This window comes from Callithrix jacchus, chromosome 19, assembly GCF_049354715.1.
Source record: "Callithrix jacchus isolate 240 chromosome 19, calJac240_pri, whole genome shotgun sequence".
NCBI lineage: Eukaryota > Metazoa > Chordata > Mammalia > Primates > Cebidae > Callithrix > Callithrix jacchus.
In genome coordinates this window covers 52,206,962-52,230,556 of record NC_133520.1, presented here as the reverse complement: position 1 = coordinate 52,230,556, position 23,595 = coordinate 52,206,962, and the positions used below count along the sequence as shown (strand labels likewise).

Genomic DNA, 23,595 nt, shown 5'->3' with positions numbered 1-23,595 from the left:
CTTCCCCACTTGTTTCTCCAATGACAGTAGCTTTTTTTTGAGACGGAGATTTTTTGCTGTTGTTACCCAGACTGGAGTGCAATGGCACGATCTTGGCTCACTGCAACCTCCGCCTTCTGGGTTCAAGCAATTTTCCTGCCTCAGGAGAGCAATCAGCCTCCCGAGTAGCTGGGACTACAGGCACGCACCACCATGCCCAGCTAATTTTTGTATTTCTAGTAGAGATGGGGTTTCACCTTGTTGACCAGGATGGTCTTGATCTCTTGACCTCGTGATCCACCCACCTCGGCCTCCCAAAGTGCTGGGATTATAGGCGTGAGCCACCGCGCCCAGCTACAGTAGCTTTTTATATCTCAACAATCCATAGCCTCTTGCCTAGCCTGACCTTGACTTGTGACAAAAACAGCTAGCTCCTGCATGAAAAGTAAAACCCAGAGCATAAAAACCTTTACATACTGAAAATAATGGGCTGATATTGGATAAATTATTTTTTGCTAAGTATAATATCAGTATTTTAAACACTTGGCTAAAAAGTCTGCCATGTGGCAAATAATAAATAAAACAATATTTATTTTAGCAAATATTTGCTATATGCTGGGCACTGTTCTAATAGTTTTGTAAATATTAATTCACTTAACACGTATAATATTTTTATGAGGTAGTTACTGTAACTATATTTTTCAAATGAGGATAATGATTCACAGAGTTCAGGAACAAGTACAAGGTGACAGAACCAGGACTTGCACCAGGGACTGTGCTTCCAGAACCCAGTCTCTCAGCTATGCACTGTGCTACTTCTCCACGTCTGGTGTAGAAACATGCGGAAAATATTTGTCATGGCAAAATTTTATTTGTTACCTTTAGCATTATTTACAATTATAAAATATTATTCATATATTATAGTACCAGTCATGTAGAACAGCTGGGTAGAGAATGTATTATTGCAGAAACTACCTATTGCAGAAGTAACGTCTTTCTAGAAGAGTGACTTGCCTTTTTCTATTGATCTATGAGAGACATACAAGTGCTACCAGTGCACACTATTAACCTTACCCAAAAGGCTATCCACAGGATGTCTTCTATGAGGAATTTTGTCTACTGTATTTCTCTGGTGCACATGGACTCAATATCTTACGGCTCTTCACTTGTAATTATGTCATTTTTTAATGACTCCCCATCATCTATCCATTGAGGATGCATCCTCTGCAATTATACAGCAAGATTCTCAAAGCCAAGAGAAGTATCTTGTATTTATACATCGCAATGAAACTTCTATCTCACGTCTTCACACTAAAGCATCATGTGTCTGCAGTCCAGAATTTCTCCTGAGCTTCACAATGTATTTCTCAGCACTGAATTAACATAATATAACTATAATTTATAAAGCTGAATAAAGCTGTATATATATAACACCCAGCAGGTACCTCCAACTCTACATATCCCAAACTCAAAGTTATTTTTTCCATCACATCTGTGCCTCCTCAATATTTTCACCTTCTGTAGCAGAAATTTTTCACCTATGACCTTTCTCTCCCATTCACCAAATTTTAAAATTCCTCCATCACAAATGCATCTTCTGTTACCACTTTTTAATTTCCACTAACCCTGATCATGTGCAGGTCATAATTATCTGTCACTTAGACCACTGCAGTAGTCTTCTAATAGATTGCTCTGAATCTAATTTGTAATTAGTAGAATCCATCCTTTGTATGCCTCCCCACTCTACATTTCCAAATATTGATATGATGTACTTATTCAGTCAAAACAATTTATATGGAATGTAGTCCAAATTCCTTACCATGGCATTCAAGGCTCTCCATATGCTGGCCTTGGATTCCTAGCTGGCTAGCTAGGAGGAGGTTAGGAGTATTCAAGTTAGGAGTATGTTTCTTAAAATATCTGGATAGAGCAGTAAGATCTCTGTGTCTCTGTATGTGTGTGTATATTTATGTATACACATTTGTTTTAATGATGGAATCATTAACATTACTCTCATGCATCATGATTGCTCAGCTAAAAATGTTGTCAAATAAAAAACAGGGCCAGACAGTAGTTGAAGTGGCAAAAACATTGTATTAAGAAACTATTGCAATAAGAGAAAAGAGACCTCAATACAGAGCTAGGCTTAATTCCAAATACAGCAGGGACAAGTGGGGATTTATAGCCAAGGGAGCGCCGGGTCAAGTGGATGGAAACTTACTAGTAGGAAACATCAGGGGTGGAAGAGTTCTGATTAAACAGACCTAATAGGATTCTTGCTGAAGGCAGGCCAGGGTGGTCAGATATCACTGGTAGAAAACGAAAAATTTGATCAGATATCGACGGTAATCAGGTATGAAGGGGTTGGGGGTTCTCTCTGAACGGCTGTAGCAAGACTCTCACTACAACTCGGTGATTCCAGGCTCCACAGGATTGGAAGCCAAGGTCAAAAGCCTAGTTGGAAAGGTTTAGAGGAGCTTGACCAAAGTGTAGCCAAGGAGAGTTTTTGCCAGTGTATTCACACTGTGTGTGGGTCTTAAGTACTACCCTAATTTACCAGTGAGGGGCTTCCCATCAGAGCAGTGTCACCATCTTTTCGGTGGGACAGCAGTCACAGAGAAGGCCCACTGTGGAGAGGTAAGTAACTGGCTTTCTTTAGCATGGGAAAGGACGGACAGTCCTGATTTTCTTTCAATTTTCCTCAGCTATATTGATCTGACCCCCAAATTACGTAAGATCTGCAGTGATAAAAGTATAACCCAAAAAAACTCACTGCCTGTATTTTACCACTTATACCCCCGGCATTATTATCAACAATTGTCTTAATACAAGTTTGGAGGCGAAAAATGTTGCACACCAAGTATGCATACAAAGGATCCAAACACATTGAGCAGCAAAATTCCCAAAGCAGGCACTCCCGGGGATCTGCAGGAGCGGTCCCGCTAATCTCGCGAGATAGCAGCCGGAGAGGCCTTTTGTTCCCGCGAGAGCCCAGGGCTTCAGCTTCCCGTTTGCGGAACCCGCGGGGGCGTTTCCTGGGGCAACAGTAATGGCGGCCGCGCCGTCCGAGCGGCTCTTCTCGCTGGAGCTGCTGGTGGACTGGGTGCGTTTGGAAGCCCGGCTGCTGCCGCCCCCCGCTGCCGCAGCGGAGCAGGGGGAGGAAGAGAAGGCAGAGGAGCAGGGGGAGGAAGAGAAGGCAGAGGAGCCGGGGGAGGCCTCGTCGCCGCGCGCTCTGTGCCCCGCCGTGGCCTTCCGCCTGCTGGACTTTCCCACGCTGCTGGTTTACCCTCCGGACGGTCCTGGCGTGCCCGTCCCGGAACGCTGGCCCGGCGTGATCCACTTTGGTCGCGGCAAGTCTTGCCTCTTCCGCCTGCCCCCTGCCACCCTGCACCGCCGGCTCCTGCGGACCCCGCTTGCCACCTTGCTGCTACAGCTGCCCCCCGGGCGCCCGACTCCCGCACCGCAGCTTCTGGGGGCCTGCGACATCTCGCTGGCCACCGCAGCCCACGGTGTCGTGGGGCCGGCCGCCTCCGGGTGCTCCCACCTTCACCGAGGACATTTCCCCCTGCGTAATAGAGTGGGCGCGCGGACTGGGGACATTGCACTGGCCTACCGCCTTACTGACCTGGGAAGCCACCTGCTGGACCATATTGAGCGACCCCTCACCTTCCCCGCGACAGGAGGAGGAGCGGAGGTCAGCCCCCAAACCCCGCAGGAAAGACAGCAGCCGGCCTCACAGCCAAGCTCAAAAGAGGCTGATAGGCTGCTGGGGGGGTTAGGAATCCCAGAAGCGCAGAAGGATTTGAAGGAAATAGTTTTTCAAAGTGAGGGCGAATCTGATAATGTGGGTTCTGTGGAGAATGGCAAAACCAATTCTATTGTTACTTGTTCAAATGCTGGCAATGAGAGGAATGTTAGCTCCCTAAATAAGGAAGTCACAGAGTTGGACATGGAGACCAATATATTTTGCCCTCCTCCTTTGTTTTACACTAACTTGACCCAAGAAAAACCACTTCCTGCGCAGGCTAGAATCACCATTGAGCCTCAAATGAATGTACCTGAGGAAATGCTTGGTGCGTCTCCTGAAAAAAACTATATAAATCCCCCAACACACAGGAGTTGTCTAAAATATCCAAGTTCTGCAACACATGAGCATCCTCCAATGCTTGTAAATCCTCCACATATTCAGGATATAGGAGCAATTAATCAAACATGTCAAACTGAACAAAACAGAATTAATACAATAAGGCAGTTGCCTTTGTTAAATGCTTTGTTAGTTGAGTTGTCCTTGTTATATGACCAACCTGTGACAAGTCCTGCTCAAATACATCCTCACCTAGCCTGGTTATATAAGACTGAGGAGAAGTCACCAGAATCTTCTGCCAAATCCACATGCCAGTCTGAATCTAAGAAGGATAAACTTTCTCTGGGGGGATGTGAAAAGTCAGTGAGTCTTCATTATAAAAAGAACCAAATTGAAAACTGTAAGAAAGATAAATATTCTGAAAAGAGCAGTGGAACCCTTCAAAAAAGTGTTACAAAAGGGAGGCTACTTTATGGCTTAACAAATACACTAAGACTGCGTTTAAAGCAGACAAATCCTGATATGTTGGTGGTACATGAAAAAAGAGAACTGTATAGAAAAACACAAGCACAAAGGTTGGGTACAAAATTCAGAATTCCATCAACCAAAGTTAAACTATTAAGCTTTGCAGAACAAAGCCAGGAACCACATCAACTGCCTAAAGATAAATATTTAGATTTAGATGCATCTTTTACTGAAAATAGTGATACCTCAAGACAAATGAGTGTTTTTTATGATCCCAGCACAAGTAAAGAAACTAAACTGAAATGTAAAACTGAGAAAAAGACAGTGGATCGCAGTAAAAACGGAACCAATGATGTTTCATTGGAAGAAATTGTGAATCCTGCAAATTTCATTATTCCAGAAAGGCTCACCCATACAAGTATTTTGGGAAGAAATGTGGAAATGCAAATCCAAAGTCCATGTGTCTTCCAACAGGATGCTGTTGTTGACAGAATTATAGATATTAGACAGGTCAAAAGCACAGATAATGATATTCTTATAGCTGATGTAAGTGAAAATAGACCAGGTAAAAATAGTTGCAATGAAAACATCTCAGAACTGAAGTATTCAGATGACTTGTCTAGCCCTTGCTATTCTGAAGATTTCTGTACCTCTGAGGACACCAGCGGAAGTTTAAAAGCTCATGATAGCAGTTCAAGGACAGAAAATCCGAAACATAGTCAATATACAAGCAAGTCTAGTGAAACAAGATTGTCCAAAAAGAAAAATAGTAGTGACAAGAGTTCTATCCTTAGCCCACCTTTCTCAGCCGGGTCACCTGTACACTCATATAGAAAATTTCATATTTCAAAGACTCGGGATAAAAGTTTGGAGGAAGCATGTAGTATCTCTACCAGTGATTTATCTTCATCACACTGGACTGAAGAAAAAGAAAACCAGAAAGATCAAATTAGTATGCACAATTCTACAGTTACAAAGAGTGGTCAAGACATCTCTGTTCCAACAAGAGGTAGTTGCAAATCTTTAGAAAAAAGCCAGTCACCAAGAACATCCCAAGTGAGTTATCTGCCTTCAAATGTGTCTGAACTAGAACTTAATGTCCTAGATAGCAGTATATCAGATCACTTTGAAGAAGACAATGATGATGTTGGTTCACTAAATATTTCCAAGCAATGCAAAGATATTTGTGAATTAGTAATAAATAAACTTCCAGGATACACAGTGTAAAAATACATGCTTTTTAAAAAGTTTCAACAATCTATGTGCACTGTTAGTGAAAAAAATTTTAAACCTATTTTAGTAATTATGTGAATATTTTTAAGAAATATGAATGTTATTCCTTTGATGTTTAGTGTTCTATTAAGGCTGATGATATTGATTATTAAATCACCGTATAAACAGACTTCTTTTTAACTTGTTTAATCATAAGAATAAAAGTATATATTTCTAAACTGTCTCAAAGTGTCTAGTCTACAGTACAGATCATTCTAAAGCTGACTTCATGCACACTACTGAAAAAAGAAGGCTAGTTAGTAAGGACAGTCTCAAATTTTTCTTGGAACAAATTATTTAACAAGTAGAGAAGACATACTGTGTTACATGCAGAAAGGTGCAGAATTTGTCTATGATAAAGCCCCTGCTGTTTTATTAGCTTACAGTTGTATGTAGATAAGTCTTCCTTGACATATACATATCCAATATCCCCAGTAGATGAAGCTGCTTTTTTATGCCATCATAGCGCTCTGCATCTTTTCTTTTTAAACCACAATTTGTGATTATTTGATTAAAGTTTATCTTCCACTAGGCTTCAGTTCTGTGATGGGTCCTTCTTTGTTTTACACATCAGTATGTTTTTGTATCTAGCACAATTACTGGCATGTGGCTGCAGTACAATAAAAACATTTGTTGAAAAAAATGGAGGCCAGGCATTTAAAATACCTAATGAGAGGGTTTAGAATTAAGCAGCAAAAATAAGCAGATTTCCTAAAAATAAGCCTGCAGAAAATCCTTACTGGAGATATGTTTGACTGTAATATTTTTGTTCTGCTTGATATAAATAGCTTTCAGGTGTTCTCTGAAATATTTGGAAAGGGAAACTTAAAAAGATATCTTTCTATATATATCTTTCTGGTATAGGAGTTTAGTTTATTTTCATTTCAGTTTGTTCAATGGTTATTTTTAGTGTATGAAAATTTGTTTTTGTGAAATCCAATGATCATTTATAATTTATTCCGTTGGTTTTATATTTAGACTTTATTCTGTGTTCAAATATTTACATATATCTTGTTTTAGCTGTGTTATACTTTAATTTTTAGACTTTTTAATATATATAATTTTGAATGTATGAAATGAAGTTCTAATTTCCTTTCTTTACAGGTAATTATATAGGTATTCTGAATGATCAAAAACACTAGAATATAGATAGATGGTAAAAAGAGAGAAGAGGATGTTACATTTTGGGGAGCAATATGAATCAAAGAATGATGTTGGGAATGAGCCTGATATATTTATGGGACAATTTAAAATACTATCTTGCATAGAATGATAGGTTCAGCTACAGAGTGGTAGAAAGAACATTTGTTGAGTGAGGAAAGTCCCAGATTACAGAGCCTCAAATGCTAAGCCTAATCATAAAGTTATCAGCAATAGGAACAACAGATTATTTTAGGTTATAAATGAGCACTAGTAAGTAGTCATGACATTTTGAATATTTTAAATTATTGAAAATACTATAGGCAGAGAAATTATATCAGGTAAAGTTTTGAAATATGAAAGGCTAGTGGCTATGATCTTAATTTTTTTAAAAACATAAAGCATATAGTATAACATTTCATAAAATCAAAATATTTTAATGCCAGGTATTGTCACTAGATGTTTAATAATGTCAACTGTGTAAATTGTTTAATAGCAATTTGTCATTACTATGAAGAGACAATAAAAATATAAGCAATATCAGAATCATCAAAGAAATAATTCCTTAGAAACCAATGTTTTATTTGGTTGAAAGTAAGTCATTGTCTGTGATAAGAATAGGTAAGGAAAATGATTATTGCAGCATGTCTAAGGTACAAAGCACTAATGCACTTTAAATTACAAAGCTGAGTAGCTGAATCCACTTCTCTTTGAGTTAATCCACGAATGCTTATTTCTAGAATTGTGATGTTTCTTCTAGCCTAACTCTAGTGAGGGTATCTGTTTTCATGTATTTAGTGCTTCTGTTAGTCTACAAAGTCTAGTCCATGTTTTAATTCTACAATCTATAAACTTAGTTTTAAATAATTTTGTAATGGATATTATTCATGAAGCCTTATTTGTTTCCTTAATTACTTAAAATCATTGAAACACGAGATAGTATTTCAAGTCACAAATAAGGGAGACTGTCATTTCATTGTAAAACCAAGCTATTGCAAACCTTCTAAAAGGTCTGAATAGCATGGGTATTGAAACCGCTGTGGACAAGCTGAGTGGGGGAGGGTCTAAAATGCAAAGTGAGCCACAGAAAAGATGTTAAAACCTACCTGTATGCAATGTTGAATGTTTACAGCTTAGAAAGAAGCCGTCAATGATCAGTCCTCTGAACCGTTACCCTAAACCTTTGCAGAGAGTTGTGCAGGCGCATACAGCATGTTGGGTTTTTCTCCTTCAGTCATATGCATGCTATTGATGACATTTTCAGATGCAAAGAACAATGATATTAAACTTCTATCATGCAATTCTTATGGCTTCCTACTTAGAGCTACCCCTTTACATGTCAATTAATTTAGATTTTTCTTCATGTACAAGCGGTGAATTTAGTATGGAATTATAGTTAGAAACCAGACTTCTATTGGTAGCAAAATATAGGTCAAGACTGTTAATTTAAAAACCCAGCTTTTAAATTACCACACTATGTTGTTGGCAAGGCAAATAAATTTCATAACAAAGCAACATATAGATACTATTTAAATTTGCTCCATCAAACTGTCCTTGGGCCTAGAGAAAGTGATTCTTCAGGCTGTTTATGCTTTAATTTGGATTTAAATATTTAGGGAGTTCTACAGAATGACAGTATATAGGCCAAAACTTGCTGAGTCATTCTTTTCTTATTTTTAGCCTAAAACAATAAAAGGAAAACTTTACTTGGTCAAGGACCAAGGCTTTCTTAAGTGATTTTCTCTGGAGACCTAACTGTCGTGCCAGAGGTAAGAGACTTCAGGATGATCTTCATTAGCTTTAGGTGCCAAGCCATAGTGTTAGAAGTATTTCCTTATTTTAAAAACTCTTCTCGGATCTCTGTTATACTGAGCTAGAGGTCCATGAGTCAGTAAGTCAGTTGGTTAGTGCAGGCTCAGAAACCCATACTTGTAGCTTGACTGTTTAGAATACTGTACATTGTGTCCATTTCTATTTGCTGCTTGGTTTCAATATAGCTCTTTTTGAAGGATCTTCTAGTTGATCCATACAAGCAATAGGAAATGACTTTGGTTGTGGCTCCTAATTGAGCAGAAATTCTAAAGGGGGAGCACCGTACCCCTAGAGTCTACATTATCAAAAGATAGAAAAAATATACACGAGCTTTTAGAAAATTGCTTCTTTCTATCCAAAGATTTCTCCTTCAGTTTTTCTTTACTGAAAACCTTGGGGCACGTCACATTTTGCTTCATTATGGGAAGCTGTTCAATCACAGAGTGTCACACCCATCAGCTGCTGCCTTGAGTACTCTATCTCATTAGTCATGATTTCACTGACAGTCTGGTGGAGTGAATTGGGACTGAATTCTGGACTCAGAAGGACTTAACACATAATGGATTGCTTTAGATACAGAGGAGTCTGTTGTCAAAAGATTGGCCTGAAAATTGTTTCTTGCATATCAAACATTTTAAAGTCTATTTCCAAGTACTTTGGGATAGCATTTATTAAACTGAGGGAAAATATCTTTTAAATCTCCTGAGAAAGTCCAGCATGGGCAACAAAAGTGAGACTCCATCTCAAAAAAAGAGAAAGTCCTGAGTATGAACATGTATGCTTCTTGTTAGTGAAGTACACTATATCCATGATCTTCTCTCTAACAGCCAGAAGCTAAGTATGTCGGAGGGCAGAACTTACATTTTCCCGGGGAAACTTCCTTCCATTCTAGCGCTTCTTTTCTGCAGTGATTTCTTGGTGCCCTCTTCCTACCTCACTGATCACAGTGTGAGCTCCTACTGTCAGCCTCTAAAAACCAGTGTGAGATGCAGGATCTTACTAAAATTATGGCTTCATTTTTCATTGGCAAATAGGATTGCTAATAAAAAAAGTAATTTGTTGACGTGGTCTCTGTTGTTGACATTAGTTTTAACACTAATGTCTCCTTACGCGTGAACAGCACTTTACAGCTTATGAGGGACTTCTGCTGTTTCACTTCATCTTTACCAGAACCCTGTGAGCGAAGTATTAATAGAGATGAGGAAACAGGCGGCTTTCCATATTCATTGCCTTTCTCACTTTCATAGAGAAACTGAAAGACTCTCAGCATAAATCTCAAAAAAAAGTTTCTTCAATCCTTATAATATTTCCAGAATCAGAGTCTATAAATAGATTAAATTCATTTTATTTATTTTATTTATTGTGGTAAGAACATTTAACATGAGAGCTATGCTCCTAGCAAATTTTTAAGCATATGGTTCATTCTTGTTGACTGTAGGCACAGTGTTGCACAGCAGCTCCCTAGAGCTCATTCCTCTTGCTTGACTGAAACTTTATGCCCAGTGATTAATAAATTCCCATATCCCCCTCACCTCAGCCCCTGACAACCACCATTCTGTTCTTTGATTTTATACATCTGACTGTTTTAGGTACCTTGAGCAGAAGACTCAACTAAGCGATGCCTAGACTCCCGATCCATGAACACCGTCAGAGAACATGGCTGTTGTTGTAAGCTGCTAATTTGTTATGCGGCAATGGAAAAATAATGCAATTGGTCGATAAAAAACACCATGGCAAATCGAGAGGGAGATACTTTGAAAGAAAGGAAAATGCTCTATATTTTAGATTCTCTCTCTTTTTTTTTTTTGGAGAGTTGTTTCTCTCTTGTTGCCTAGGCTGGAGTGCAATGGCATGATCTGCAACCTCTGCCTCCCGGGTCCAAGAGATTCTCCTGCCTCAGTCTACTGAGTAGCTTGGATTACAGACATGTGCCACCACGCCCAACTATTTTTTTATTTTTAGAAGAAATGGGTTTTTAACATGTTGGCCAGGCTGGCCTTGAACTCCTGACCTCAGGTGATTTACCCACCTCTGCCTCCCAAAGTGCTGGAAATACAGGCATGGGCCACTGTGTCCAGCCTATTTTAGGTACTTTTAAAAAGATCCCTTTATATTGCGTTTTTGAGCAATGAGGCTTGCATTTTCATTTTTGACAGAGTGCCACAAATTGTATAGCTAGCGCTGGTTGTTACTCCAAGCTGGTAGAGGCAAATCCAATTGCTCTCAGGCTTTCCATTGTGTTATCCAAGTACATATAGTACTTGGCACCACCTTTGTGGACATAGTTGATGTGTATCATACTGGAGCATACTCTGTTGGGAGCTACACATTTTCTCTTTAAAATCTAGAACATTGTCTTTAAAATTTTAATTTTACAGCCTGAACTAAAATGCCTACATTTCACACTACTGACAAATTTGGCTTCTAACACTTGTATACAGGATTACACATAGCAACTCTTGGGAGGTAGAGCTAATGTAATTCTGCATACAATATTTTCAGTACAAACATGAAATTATTGAACAATACATAACAATTTATTAACTGTCTCTGTTCTTGTCAGTTATGGGGATTTCAAGGATTTTTATGAAGACTGAGTTTCTTCATAATGTTTCTTTAGCACTAGTTGCAGATTTCGATTGTAGGTCTATGCCCTTAAAATGGATTGTTTTGCTGATGTTCTTGGGATATGTAAGTGTAACCAGTATGGCTCTCTGCAGTAGTGTGGGGCATAAAAGGCAATATCCCTTTTATATTCCAGTGGATTTGTCTAGCTTTATATATTTATGTTAGGAGAAAATCCAGCACCAAGCTTTTATGAACCCCATCATCCCAAATGGTCCAAGATCCTGAGAAGCTTACTTGGCCTTATTTGCATGGTTGCTCCTACTTAAAAATGCCAGGCCATGTGACCTGCCCACCGACTGGGCTTGGTTTTCAACTGTTGTAGCTTCTATTGCTGTGACACAGTACTGCATCTAAAGACCAGTTGCCTCTATGGTTCTGATTGCAACACACATCTCCAGAGTACAAGTGATTATGGTTTTTACTCATGAGCTAATATTTATGGGGTGGCTGGGTCTGGAGTTGTCTTAAAGGCCTTCCTCATGTTGATCTGTAGATTCTGTGTGAAACAGGGATCACTAGCACAGGTTTTTACTTTTCTTGTTTCCTTTGGGTTTTTAAGGTCCTTTCCTGCAAGAGAACTATAACTGACATTATCCTAAAACATCACAGTTCCTAATAATTTTAGTAATCTAAAGATAAAGGGTCATGGGCTTTATCTTATTCCTCACTGAAGCCTACTTAACTCTATGCAAATTTACTTTCCCTCTTTCCAATTCCACCAAATCACATAAAGAATCTGAGATTTGTAGGCCAATAGATATCTTAGTTCATTTGTGCTGCTATAACAGAATACCACAGACAGGGAATTTGCGATGGACTGAAGTTTATTGGCTCACAGCTCTAGAAGCTAAGAAGTACAAGATTGAGGGGCTGGCACTTGGAGAGGGACTTCTTGGTGCATCATAACGCGGCCAAAAGTGAGTGACTGAGGGAGAGTCAAAGGGGGGCAAACTCGCCTTTTTATATGGAACCCATTCCCATGATAATAGCATTAATCTATTCATGAGGATAGAGCCCTCGTGGCCTAATCCCCTCTTAAAGGTCCCTCTTCCTAACACCATTCCAATGGCAATTAATTTCAACATGAGTTTAGAAGGTGACAGATGTTCAAACCATAACATATGTTATTCTACTTCTATTTACATAACCAAGAGTGACTTTTGTAGTGTTATGGGAAGAGTCCAAGAACTTTTCTTACAGAGTTTTCTTGCAGAGTGTCCTCCTATGGAAAAGCAGCTGGCAGTGGTAACTTAAATAAATCCAGCACCAAGCTTAAATACATCAAATTCAATTTATCTGTGCCAACTACCTCTACAGATGTGTTTGTTGAGAATGTCTTAATTTTCTTCTCCCTAATCACTAGCAAGGAGGCTACCACAGTGCCTTCACAAAATATACTGTCCATTTGAACTGGTATTATAAAATACCACAGACTGGGTAATTTATATTAAAAACAAATTTATTTGTCATGGTTCTGAAGCCTGGGGGTCTAATATCCTGGCACCAGCAAGTTCAGTGTCTGATGAGAACTCAATCTCCAATTCCAAGTTGGTGCCATGTTTATGTATCCTCTGGAGGGGATGAACACTGTGTCTGTCCATGGAAGAAGGGGCAGAAGAGAAAGAGACCTCAACTCCCTTCATCAAGCCGTTTCATGAGGACACCTGATTCTATTTATGACATGACTCAACTGCCTCCTAAAGGCCACATCTCTTCATATGTTGCATTGGAGATTAAATTTTAACGTGAATTTTGGAGGAGACGAAAACATTCAAACTATCGCATATATGCTTAATGAATGTAGGTGGTATTGAATAGAAACAATAATCAATACTAGAGTCAACTCTTTTCTTACAAATCAGGGTGTTTCATGCTTTGTCTACCTCACAGCTTAGTTAAGAGTTACTCTGTCCTCCAGAAATTTGGAGGTTGGACGCTGGGAATAAAGATTCATGAAACTAGTTTACTTGGTCCCTTGCTATCCCAAGGAGTAAATGAAGACAAAACTATTTTGATAATTCCTCAAACCAATCCATTTGGCTGATAATATTTGGGTCCACTTGGGTTAAGAATGATGACCACAGCCGGGGGTGATATCACTGCCCATTCTTGATGCTACCCCATTGTCCGAATTTACTCATGGGATAAGTTATGCAAACTGACTTTCCCCAGAAGGGTGCACTTTTGTAGCGCAAGCTTTTCTGGCTGACAACGATTCCGACATATGGCGCCTCCTAAGAGACACCAGAAGATTGAAACGCTCTGATCTCCGTGCTTCAACTGCATTCCTTCAAATAGCTTGGTTATAAAACCCACAACAAATAAAACTTCCTTTAACACTATCAGAGTGTTAGGAAGAGCTAGACTGCGGTGTATATTTAGACCACTTTGTACCTGAATTTAAACGTTAACATTCTCTTTGTAGGCAACCAGTTTCCCTGTGTGCATTACACAGAACGGGAATGCAAATGAATGTGGTCAGTAGCTTGTTTTTAGTATGCAGTATTTCAAACATTCAGAAGAATAAATAACACAATGAACTCCTATGTACACGTCACCCAGATTTAACCCAGTGATGACATGGTGCTGTGTTTTTAATCTTTCTCTTTCTCCCTCAGAGGGATTCTCCCTTCCTCACTCCCTCCCTCCCTTCTTTTCTCATAAATAAAACAAACGGATACAACTGAGAGTCTTTTGTTTCCGCTCGCCATTGCTTTGCCTTCTCTTCCAAGGGTAACTCTTGCTCTGGGGTTGCTGTATGTCCTTCCTATTTCCATTGGGGGATTCATAGGTTGTTTCCAGATTTCTGTGACTGGAAACAGGGCTGCAATTCATATTCTTGCCTCTCTGTTCACATGCACTCAGATTTCCTTAGGGTTTTATATGTAGAACTAGAATACTAAGCCCTGAGCTCTGCGTATCTTCAACAATGCCAAATCACTCTCCAGTCGTTGAACAATTTACCATGCCACGAGCAGCATGTGAGAGTTCTTTTTTCTTCACCTCCTAGCCCAAAACTGGCAAAGAATAGACATTTTAATTTTTACTGATATATATTTAACTACGCTAGCTTTATAGTCAGTCCTGATATTAGAAAAAAAAGCCTACCCTCTATTTTGCTTCCTTTTTTATGCTAAGTCAGCAGTTCTCAAACTTTTGGTCCCAGGATCCCCTTACATTTTTAGAAATTATTGAAAATTCCAAAGCGCTTTTTAAATGCCAATTATATCCATCAATATTTACTTTATCAGAAATCAAAAGTTAAAATATTTAATGTTTATGAATTCATTGGAAAGTATTATTAGTAAACCCATTACATGTTAATATTTTTAAAATAAAAGTAATAAAATTTTTTAATATGTTTTAAAAATAAAAGTAATAAAATTTCCAGTTTTATTTCACAGTTTTGCCAGTTTAAAAAATGTCTGGCTTAATAGACGATAGCTAGATTGTCATATCTGTTTAACTAAAGATAGCTGGAGTCTCCTACCTGCTTCTTCATTCAATCCATCATGATATTACATGTTCTGCAGCCTCTGGAAAACTCCACAGTACACTAATGAGAGAATAGGAATCAGTATGGCAAATAACATTTCAGCATTATTATGAAAATGGTTTTGACCTCATGGATGCCATCCTGACCCTTCCCAAAAGGTTCTTGGGAACACCTAAGAATTTCTATTCTCACTTTGAAAAGTGCTTTTCTAGACTCTTTTTGGCCCTTTTTCTTCCATGTCAATTATAGGATCACTTTATGAAGATCAAGAAAATAGGTTTCTTAACCTATTGGAGTAATTTGTCTTTAAGGGTTGGTAAAACTTGCCTGCAAAAATGTCTGGGCCTTGTGTTTCTTTGTGGTAGAACTTGTTCACATTGTTTGCGGACCTGATTTTATTAATATATTATTAAAAATATCAATTGGACTGCTGTTTCCTAAAATGTTTCAATTTTAGTGTACTTTATATATTTAATAAAACAGGTAAAATTGTTTAAAGTTTTTTAAAAATATAATTTTGAAAAGTAAAAAGGGGGTCAAAGATTGTCTATTACTTTCACCAACTCCAATGAACACATTTGTATTTATTTTTCTGACCTCTCAGTTGCATTTAACATATTTACCCACTTACTATTATCTTCTGCTGCTTCCATTCTTGCATTTCTTGACATCCCACTCTTCTGGTTTCTCCCTACCTTTCCAGACTCTCACTCTACATCCAAATACTGGATTCTAGCTCTTACTCCTGCTCTTTCCAATCTCTCTTAGCTGTCTCAGTTATCTCATCTCTCCTATTGCTTTAAAAACAATCTAGATGATGATAACTTTGCTATTGTAATTTTCAACACAAATCTCTTTTCCGAGTTGTAGACTCATGTTTCTACCTGAAGTATCAATTTATATTTCACAGGTATTTTAAACTTAATGAGTACAAAATGGGACTTTTAATTCCTATCCCCAAAACAGTTCCTGTGCTAGTTATCTGTGCTGAGCATTCTCCATTTACAACTTCTATCCCCTCTGCACCTTTCTCCACCCTGCTTTGAGCCCAGGATGCTGCTACCTGTATAGGCTGTATCAGTGGTCAGCTTTGGATTATGGCTTCTATTTCAGATTTGTTGGTGGCGGGGTAGGGCAGGAGATTGGAGGACAGGAGGAGAGAAAAGTTGGGTATTGCATTCCCTGGCTCCCTTCCTTGGTAGTGGCTGCATTTCTATATAGAAAGTCACAGCTTTCTTGGGATTTTTTTTTTTCAATAGCGGTGGCAACAACTACAACTCTCAGTACCACTTGCCCTTTCAGACCAAGGAAGGATAATGGCTTCTTGCGTTGCTAGTTCTGGAGTCCTTCACCATCCCTTTGTTTCCCTTAACTCTGTCCACTGCTTTGCAAACAGCACCTGCCATTAAAATGTCTTCAGTGATCTTGTCTGAGTATACTGTATGTTTCCTGCCAAGATCCCGACTGATGCATCTTCCCAGTTTTAGAGAGCCACCACCTCTCTGGTGACTTAAACCAGAAAACTGGCACCATCGTCCCTTCTATTCACCTTCCCCATCCAATCCGCCAGCCCATCCTGGTGGCACTACTTCCTACACACACCTTGAAATGAGCCATGGCTAAGTGTGAACCTCTTTGCTGTTCTCTCCATTTTTCAGTTTCGCCTCTTTCAATCTATTCACTGCATGGCAGACAGAGGTATCTTTAAAAATATCTGTCAGGCCATAGTCCTTCGCTACTTAAAACACATTAATGGCATTCTTTTAGATTTTAAGTAAAATCCAAATTCTTGGTCATGGGCCTACAAGCTTCCATATGGTTGGATCTCTACCTGCCCCTCCAAATGCACCTCATACCTCACTCCAACCTGCCCTCCGATGGTCCAGGCACATGGTCCTCCTTGTTGTTCCTTTAACACGGAGAACTCATTTACACCACAGTGTGTTTGCTGTTCCCCTAGCAGGGAACTCTTGATCTCCTATAGAGAGCGCTTAATACTCTGCTTTTCATATGTCCTTCTCATCTTTTAGGTCTCTATTTAAATGTTACTTCTTCGGAGAGGCATTATGACAATCCTATGAAATTAAGTTTCTCAATCTCACTTGCCCACACCGAATCATTTTCTATCATTGCATTTGTTAATTCTTCTATAGTTTATTACAACATATAATATAAATAATGTGTTATTGGCCGGGCGCGGTGGCTCACGCCTGAAATCCCAGCACTTTGGGAGGCCGAGGCGGGTGGATCACAAGGTCAAGAGATCAAGACCATCCTGGTCAACATGGTGAAACCCTGTCTCTACTAAAAATACAAAAAATTAGCTGGGCATGGTGGTACGCACCTGTAGTCCCAGCTACTCGGGAGGCTGAGGCAGGAGAATTGCTTGAACCCAGAAGGCGGAGGTTGCCGTGAGCCGAGATTGTGCCATTGCACTCCAGCCTGGGTAACAACAGTGAAACTCCGTCTCAAAAATAATAATAATAATAATAATAATGTGTTATTATACATAATAACATACCAATAGCTTTTTCTATTTGTTTACATTTTTTACTTTTTTATTTTGTGTCTTCTTCCCTAGATTATAAACTCTTTGATGCGAGAGACTTGTGACTGTTTTGTCCACCACTGTAGATACAGCTTTTAGTACAGCTTCTATTCTGCTGGCATATGCTGATGTTTTGCATTCAATAAATATTTGTTTAATGCGTAGATACTTAGATATTCAAGAAAGAAAAAAAGTAGTGTTTTTTAGAAAAGGTTCACAATAAATGGCAATGGAAACTGAAGAGAGAATTTTCTTTACAACAACAAAGACTTAATCGCTCTCCCTATATATGTTCTTTTTTTCCTCTTTTCCCCTGAGAAAATGATCAACATTTAGATGTTCTTAGCCTGTTAAGGATCCAGAAAAACCACTTAGCTTTAGAGGAAATTTCAATTACACAATGGAGATTGAAGTTTCAGCACTTGGGAATAATTATAGAGATGTGTTCCATTATATATGTTCAGGAGAGTAAAAAAGAAAAGCATTAAAACTCAATGGAAACGCATTTCAAATGATAATCAATTTATTTTCTTTATTGCAGTCACAGGGAAATTATTTCAAAACCTCACATCTTGGGTCTAAGGCCTGAAGACTAATCACTTAATGATGTGTTTAAAACTCAAGAATTCGAAAAAGCCTGGATTGAGTGGGAACATTTTAAAGCATCATGCTATTAACAAAACCATTAAATGAAGGGATGATGTTTGGCTAACCATTGAAACACGCAGTGGTTTTCTCCTCTGAGATGCATTTGTTATTTATACAACTAACTTACCACTTAGAATTCCGAGTCTTTAACTGCAATTATTTTTCATGTATCTGTAGTTCATTCTTTGTGTCTATGTGATAATTTTGTGGCTCGGAATGCATTTTAAACATCTTTTTATTCTCTAAATAATCTTCTAGAGGACTGTAGTGAGCATCTATTAATTTTGCCACCCAGAATCCATTCACTTTTCTTTAGATGTAACAGTTGACTGTAATTTTCCTCTGGGAAATATCCTCAGTTCCTTCTCTGGAGCATTGTGATTTGATGAGCTTAATCCCACCTCTAGTCTAAAACAGCAAGCATATTTCCTCTCCCAGGAAGGGTAATTGGTTGGCACATGATTTCACATCAGGAAATGTTTTAAAACTCTTCTGGGGCCAGGCGCGGTGGCTCACGCCTATAATCCCAGCACTTGGGAGGCCGAGGCGGGTGGACCACAAGGTCAAGAGATCAAGACCATCCTGGTCAACATGGTAAAACCCCGTCTCTACAAAAAACAAAAACAAAAACAAAAACAAAAAAACTCTTCTGGAAGGAACAGTCTCTTTTTCCCCCTGGGTCTGAATGATGAAGCATGTTGGAGCCCATCTTGGAAGCAATCGCAAGAGAGATTCTTCCCAAAGAAGAGCCAACGCCAAGAAATAAAAACATAGAAACAGTCACGTAGAGTCCTAAGTTATACCTCTGAAAAGAGTTAATTCTTGGGCTCTTAAATTGCATTAGTGAGTAAACTCATTTTAAAAAAATAGCATTTTAGATTTATAAGTCTCTCAGTTGCAACCAAAATAATTCCTGTACACAGTAGGCACTGGATTAATGTTGTTGATTAATTTGCACAAGTTTCCTCTTTATTTCCCGCCCTTTTACGAAAACCTTGAAAGGCCCTTTTGATTTGATTAAATGGAAAAACAAATCTGTGTCATGATGAATGTTCTTTAGTTCTTCTGGATCAAACATCTCTGTCTGAAACACAAAAATTTGTTGATTAATGTACTGCTATTTCCAGGCCATTCCTGATATCTGGAAAACTTCTCCCCTTATATTTACAGAAACAAATAAGTACTCTAATTATTATTATTTTTGAGACAGTCTTACATTGTTGCCCAGGCTGGAGAGCAGTGGCACAATCTTGGCTCACTGCAACCTCTGCCTCCTGGGTTCAAGAGATTCTCATGCCTCAGCCACTCACGTAGCTGGGACTACAGACACCTGCCACCACACCCAGCTAACTTTTTTGTGTTTTAGTAGAGATGAGGTTTCACCATGTTGGCCAGGCTAATCTCAAACTTCTGAGCTCAGGTAATCCGTCTGCCTGGGCCTCCCAAAGCACTCGGATTATAGGGGTGAGCCACCACGTCTAGCCCAAACTTTATTCTCATTTAAAATAGAATTCATTTCTTTATTCTGAAGAATACATTTCTTCATTTTTGTCAACAAAAAAAAATGCATACTTCAAAATAAAGACCTGTAATCAAATAGGTCAATTTAGTTTAATAATGTACCTAACAAAGGAGTTTAAAACTATTTAAAAACTAGACTTAAGTTTCCAGAATTTAAACATGACGAATTCTTTTGTTTAAAATTGAATGATTCAGCCTAATGCAGTGGTGGCTCATGCCGGTAATCTCAGCATTGCGGGAGGGAACCCGGATGGCAGAGGTTGCGGTGAGCCGTGATGGCACCACTGTACTCCAGCCTGGGCAACAGAGTGAGACCCTGTCTCAAAAAATATAGAAATACATAAATAAGTAAACAGAATTAAATTATTCAGATATTTAAACAGAAAATGAAAATCACTTGCAATCTCGTCCCTAGAAATAATAGCTGATATTTCAAAGCATATTGTTCTGAACACTTTCTATTAATAGTTTTTCGGTTAAATGTCAAAAAATAGAAATATCCTATTATTTTAATAGTTACTTAATAGCAATGACAATAATGTGGCAGTCTTTCCATGTCAAAATAAATAAATATCATTTTTAATGACTGCTCAGTACTCCATTTGACAGATATATCATAATATTTTCTAAAAATACATTACTTGTTGATGAACATTCACATTGATTTTCTAACATTGGTATTATACATGAGATTAATATTCTCATATATTTATATAATTTTTTTAGAATGCAATCCAAGAAGAGTAATAACTGGCATGTTTGAAAATTTCATACACATTGCCAAATTGTCTTCTGTAAAGGTTGTACCTTCCAGCTTTCCATATAATTACAAACTCTGTGAATGAACATCCTTGTTTATTTTCATACATCTCATAGACAATAAACGTTTCGACTTCACTGGTTTAGTTTTAATTTCTTTGATAACGAATGAGTGAACCTTTTTTATGAGTGAACATCAGTTTTTATGGCTGTATAGAAAAATGTCCAAAAACGTCAGGCCACCATTCATTACCGCTCATGAGTCTAAGGGTCAGCCAAGTGGTTCTGACTTGGCCTGTGTTGCCTGGGCTCACTGGTGAGTCTCCAGCTTTCTGCAGGCAAGCTGGATGCTTTTGCTTCTAGAACTGGCTGTGAGCAAGCTGGGGCACCTTGGCTTTCTTCCACACGGCTCCCAACATTATCAGAAAAAGTCCAAGCTGGTTTAGTGGTAGTGGCATGTTTCCAGGAGAATGAACGGAATGTGCAAAGCTACTTGATACTAGACTTGGAACTGGCAAAACATCCCATTTGCCTCATTCTGCTTGTCAAAGTAAGTCACAAGGCTAGGTGAGATACAACAGGTGAGGAAAAAAACCACAAAAAACTAAACACTACACCTCTGTTTGCCAGAAACTACAAACTCACACTGCAAAAGGGTAGAGACACAGGGAGAAAATAATTTGAGCCACGTTTTCAAACTGTTTATCAACACACGTTTTCTTTAGATTAGTAAGTAGACCAAAACTCTCATTAAGCACTTAAAATTTTTTTTTTTTTTATTTTCACAGGTTATTGGGGAACGGGTGGTGCTTGGGGTTACAAGAACAAGTTCTTTGGTGGTGCTTTGTGAAGTTTCGGTGCATCCATCACCCGAGCAGTATACACTGCACCCAGTTTGTGGTTTTTTGTCCTTCACCTCCTTCCCTTCCTTTCCCCCTGAGTCCCTCAAGTCAATTATGTCTTTCTTATGCATTTGCCTCCCATAGCTTAGCCCCCACATATGAGTGAGAACATATGATGTTTGCTTTTCCATTCCTGAGTAACTTCACTTAGAATAAGAGCCTCCAAACTCATCCAGGTCCCTGAGAATGCCATTAATTCATTCCTTTTTATGGCTGAGTACTATTCCATTGTGTGAGTATATATCTCATAGTTGATTGATGAGTATTTGGGTTGGTTCCCTGTTTTTGCAGTTGCAGATTGTGCTGCTATAAACATTCATGTACAAATATCTTTTTCATCTAGTGACTTCTTTTTCTCTGGGTAGATACTCAGCAGTGGGATTGCTGTATCAAATGATAATTCTATCTTTAGTTCTTTAAGAAATCTCCACACTGTTTTCTAGTGATCACTAGTGTAAACTAGTGATTGTACTAATTTACATTCCCACCAGCAGTGTAGTAATTTTCCTTGCTCACTGCATCCACTCCAACATCTATTATTTTTTTATTGTTTTGTTGTTTTGTTTTGTGATGAAACCTTGCTTTGCCACCCAGGCTGGAGTAGAGTGGTGCTATCTCGGCTCACTGCAACCCCTGCCTCTGGCATTCAACTGATTCTTCTTCCTCAGCCTCCTGAGTAGCTGGGATTACAGGCACCACATGCCTGGCTAATTTTTGTATTTTTAGTAAAGACGTGACAGGTCAAGCTGGTCTCAAATTCCTGACCTCAGGTGATCCATCCCCCTGGGCTCCCAAAGTGCTGGGATTACAGGTGTGAGCCATCACTCATGACCTATTTTTTGATTTTTCGCTTATGGCCGTTCTTGCATGAATAAGGTGGCATCACGTTGTGGTTTTGATTTGCATTTCACTGATCATTAGTGATACTGAGCATTTTTCACATGTTTGTTGGACATTTGCATATCCTCTTTTGAGAATTGCCTATTCCTGTACTTAGCCAACTTTTTGATGGGACTGTTTGCTTTTTTCTTGCTAATTTGTTTGAGTTTGTTGTAGATTCTGGGTATTAGTCCCCTGCCAGATGTATGGATTGTGAAGATTTTCTCCCACTCTGCGGATTGTCTGTTTACTTTGCTGACTGATCCTTCTACCATGAAAAATTTCTTTGGTTTAATTAAGTCCAAACAATTTTTCTTTGTTTTTATTGCATTTGTTTTTGGGTTATTGGTCATGAAATCCTTGCCTAAGGCAATGTCTAAGAAGGGTGGTTTTAATCAGGTCTTAGATTTAATTCCTTGATCCATCTTGAGTTGATTTTTGTATAAGGTAAGAGATGAGAATCCAGTTTCATTCTCTTACATATGGCGAGCCAATTATCCCAGAACCATTTGTTGAATAGAGTGTCTTTCCCTCATCTTGTGTTTTTGTTTACTTTGTTGCAGATCAATTGGCTGATTGGTTTATGTGCCTATTTTTATGCTAGTACCATGCTGTTTTGGCGACTATAGCCTTATGGTATAGTTTGAAATCACGTAGTATGATGCCTCCAGATTTGTTCTTTTTGCTTAGTCTTGCTTTGGCTATGCAGGCTCTTTTTTGGTTCCACATGAATTTTTGGATTTTTTTTTTCTAATTCTGCAAAGAATGACAGTGGCATTTTGATGGAAAGTGTGTTGAATTTGTAGATTGCTTTTGGCAGGAGGGTCATGTTCACAATATTGATTCTACCTATCCACAAGCATGAGCTTGGGATGTGTTTCCATTTGTTTGTGTTGTCTGTGGTTTCTTTCAGCAGTGTTTGGTAGTTTTCCTTAAAGATGCCCGCTATCACCACTCCTCTTCAACATAGTACTGGAAGTCCTTTCTAGCCACAGCAATCTGACAAGAGAAAGAAATAAAGGGCATCTAAATTGGTAAAGAGGAAGTCAAATTGCTGCTGTTTGCTGATAATATGATTGTTTACCTAGAAAACCCTAAAGACTCCTTCAGAAAGCTCCTGGAACTGAAAAAAATTCAGCAAAGTTTCTGGATACAAAATCAATGTACACAAATCAGTAGCTCTTCTATACACCAACAGTCACCAAGCTGACAATCAAATCAATAACTCAGGCCGGGTGTGGTGGCTCACACCTGAAATCCCAGGACTTTTGGAGGCTGAGGCAGGCAGATCACCTGAGATAAGGAGTTCAAGACCAGCCTGGCCAACATAGTGAAACCCGATCTCTACTAAAAATACAAAAATTAGCCAGGCTCTGGTGGTGTGCCTGTAATCCCAGCTACTTGGGAGGCTGAGGCAGGAAAATCACGTGAATCTGGGAGGCAGAGGTTGCAGTGAACTGCG

General features: G+C 38.8%; 1 protein-coding gene and 1 long non-coding RNA gene across 3 annotated transcripts in view; both read left to right on the top strand.

Moving 5' to 3' along the window:
- Positions 1-23,595, top strand: part of LOC118149430 (uncharacterized) — a 114,050-nt gene that overhangs the window by 54,336 nt on the left and 36,119 nt on the right. The window lies entirely within an intron of this gene.
- Positions 3,004-5,979, top strand: MAP10 (microtubule associated protein 10). The gene has a single exon (XM_008985793.5). The coding sequence runs from the start codon at positions 3,029-3,031 to the stop codon at positions 5,753-5,755; it is 2,727 nt and encodes a 908-aa protein (XP_008984041.3). The 5' UTR covers positions 3,004-3,028; the 3' UTR covers positions 5,756-5,979.

Bases quoted from the DNA above. Each gene is read 5' to 3' on its own strand.
- MAP10 (XM_008985793.5), top strand. From the start codon at position 3,029: ATGGCGGCCGCGCCGTCCGAGCGGCTCTTCTCGCTGGAGCTGCTGGTG.